Source organism: Anneissia japonica, unplaced genomic scaffold (assembly GCF_011630105.1).
Source record: "Anneissia japonica isolate Jap-2015-1 unplaced genomic scaffold, ASM1163010v1 scaffold439_len473750_cov173, whole genome shotgun sequence".
Taxonomy (NCBI): Eukaryota; Metazoa; Echinodermata; class Crinoidea; order Comatulida; family Comatulidae; genus Anneissia; species Anneissia japonica.
The window spans coordinates 202,916-204,059 of NW_022691745.1; the positions used below are offsets into that span (position 1 = coordinate 202,916).

Genomic DNA, 1,144 nt, shown 5'->3' on the forward strand with positions numbered 1-1,144 from the left:
GCTAAAACAATTCAGTATCAAAACAAGAAAAAAAACCTAACACTTTTTGTTATCCTTTTAAATATATTTAATTTTTCTTTACAGGATTTTTTACGAAAGTATAAATATCTAGATAGCGGTGATGACAGTACGACAGTCTCCGAAGACACTTTAAGGGAAGCCGTGAAGACTTTTCAATTATTTAACGATATCAACGTATCGGGTACTATGGACCCACAAACACTTGAACTAATGGCCAAGCCTAGATGTGGTTTACCAGACCCTAAAATCAACTTAACGAATGGCGAGGCACCAATGGGGCTGGCCAGAGGCTATACAGCTGCAGGAAAGTGGACCAAAACGAATCTAACATACAGGTATGTTTGTTTACAAATGAATATCCAGCAAACACAAAACGTAACTTAATTATTAGTGACGTAACAGCTATGATCGCTCATCAGATAAAACCAGGGCCCAAGATATGCAGTAGGGGATATCATTGACATTTTTCTGGGCCTCAACTCCTCCTTTAATCAATGTGTCTGTTAGGCTGAGGCAAGAAAAATTACGATTATGGTACTTTTAGATGGCCAGAAATGGCACTCTCAGAATATCATTCCTTTCTTTTTTACCCCATTTTTTAAATATAATTTTCAAAAATATGGGGCCCCCCTTGAATCCACCACTGTACCCAGTTCTCAAAGTGAGCTACTAGAGCAACAGCGTTAGTGAGGGACCTAAAGCCTCTTCATTACGCCACTGGTTATAACGGTATAATATCGCGAATGTTTATGGAACATTCTAGTAGCAGATAACGTTAACATACTTTATAGCAACTTTTAATAACGTTAATATTACGTTACTGCAAATTATTTAGTCATAAATTATTAATTATTATTTCTTATTAACTCTAGGAGGCTTATATATACATATATAATTATATATATACATATATAATTAATATATATAATTATTTATAATTAAATATAATTATATATTATATGTATATGTATGTATTATAAATATTACTGTATATATATATTTATCTTATTAATGTATACATATATATATATAAATATATCTTATAAACTCTAGGAGGCCTATATAAATATATATAATTATATATATATATATAATATAAATCATCAAAGGTACATATACAGTG

The 1,144-nt window shown here is 31.0% G+C and overlaps 1 protein-coding gene across 1 annotated transcript in view; it reads left to right on the top strand.

The window, feature by feature from the left end:
- LOC117100083 (collagenase 3-like) overlaps window positions 1-1,144 on the top strand; it is a gene marked incomplete in the record, with an annotated part of 7,517 nt that overhangs the window by 2,049 nt on the left and 4,324 nt on the right. Inside the window, 1 exon segment of the mRNA XM_033239630.1 lies at window positions 85-356. Coding sequence (XP_033095521.1) covers window positions 85-356 — 272 coding nt within the window.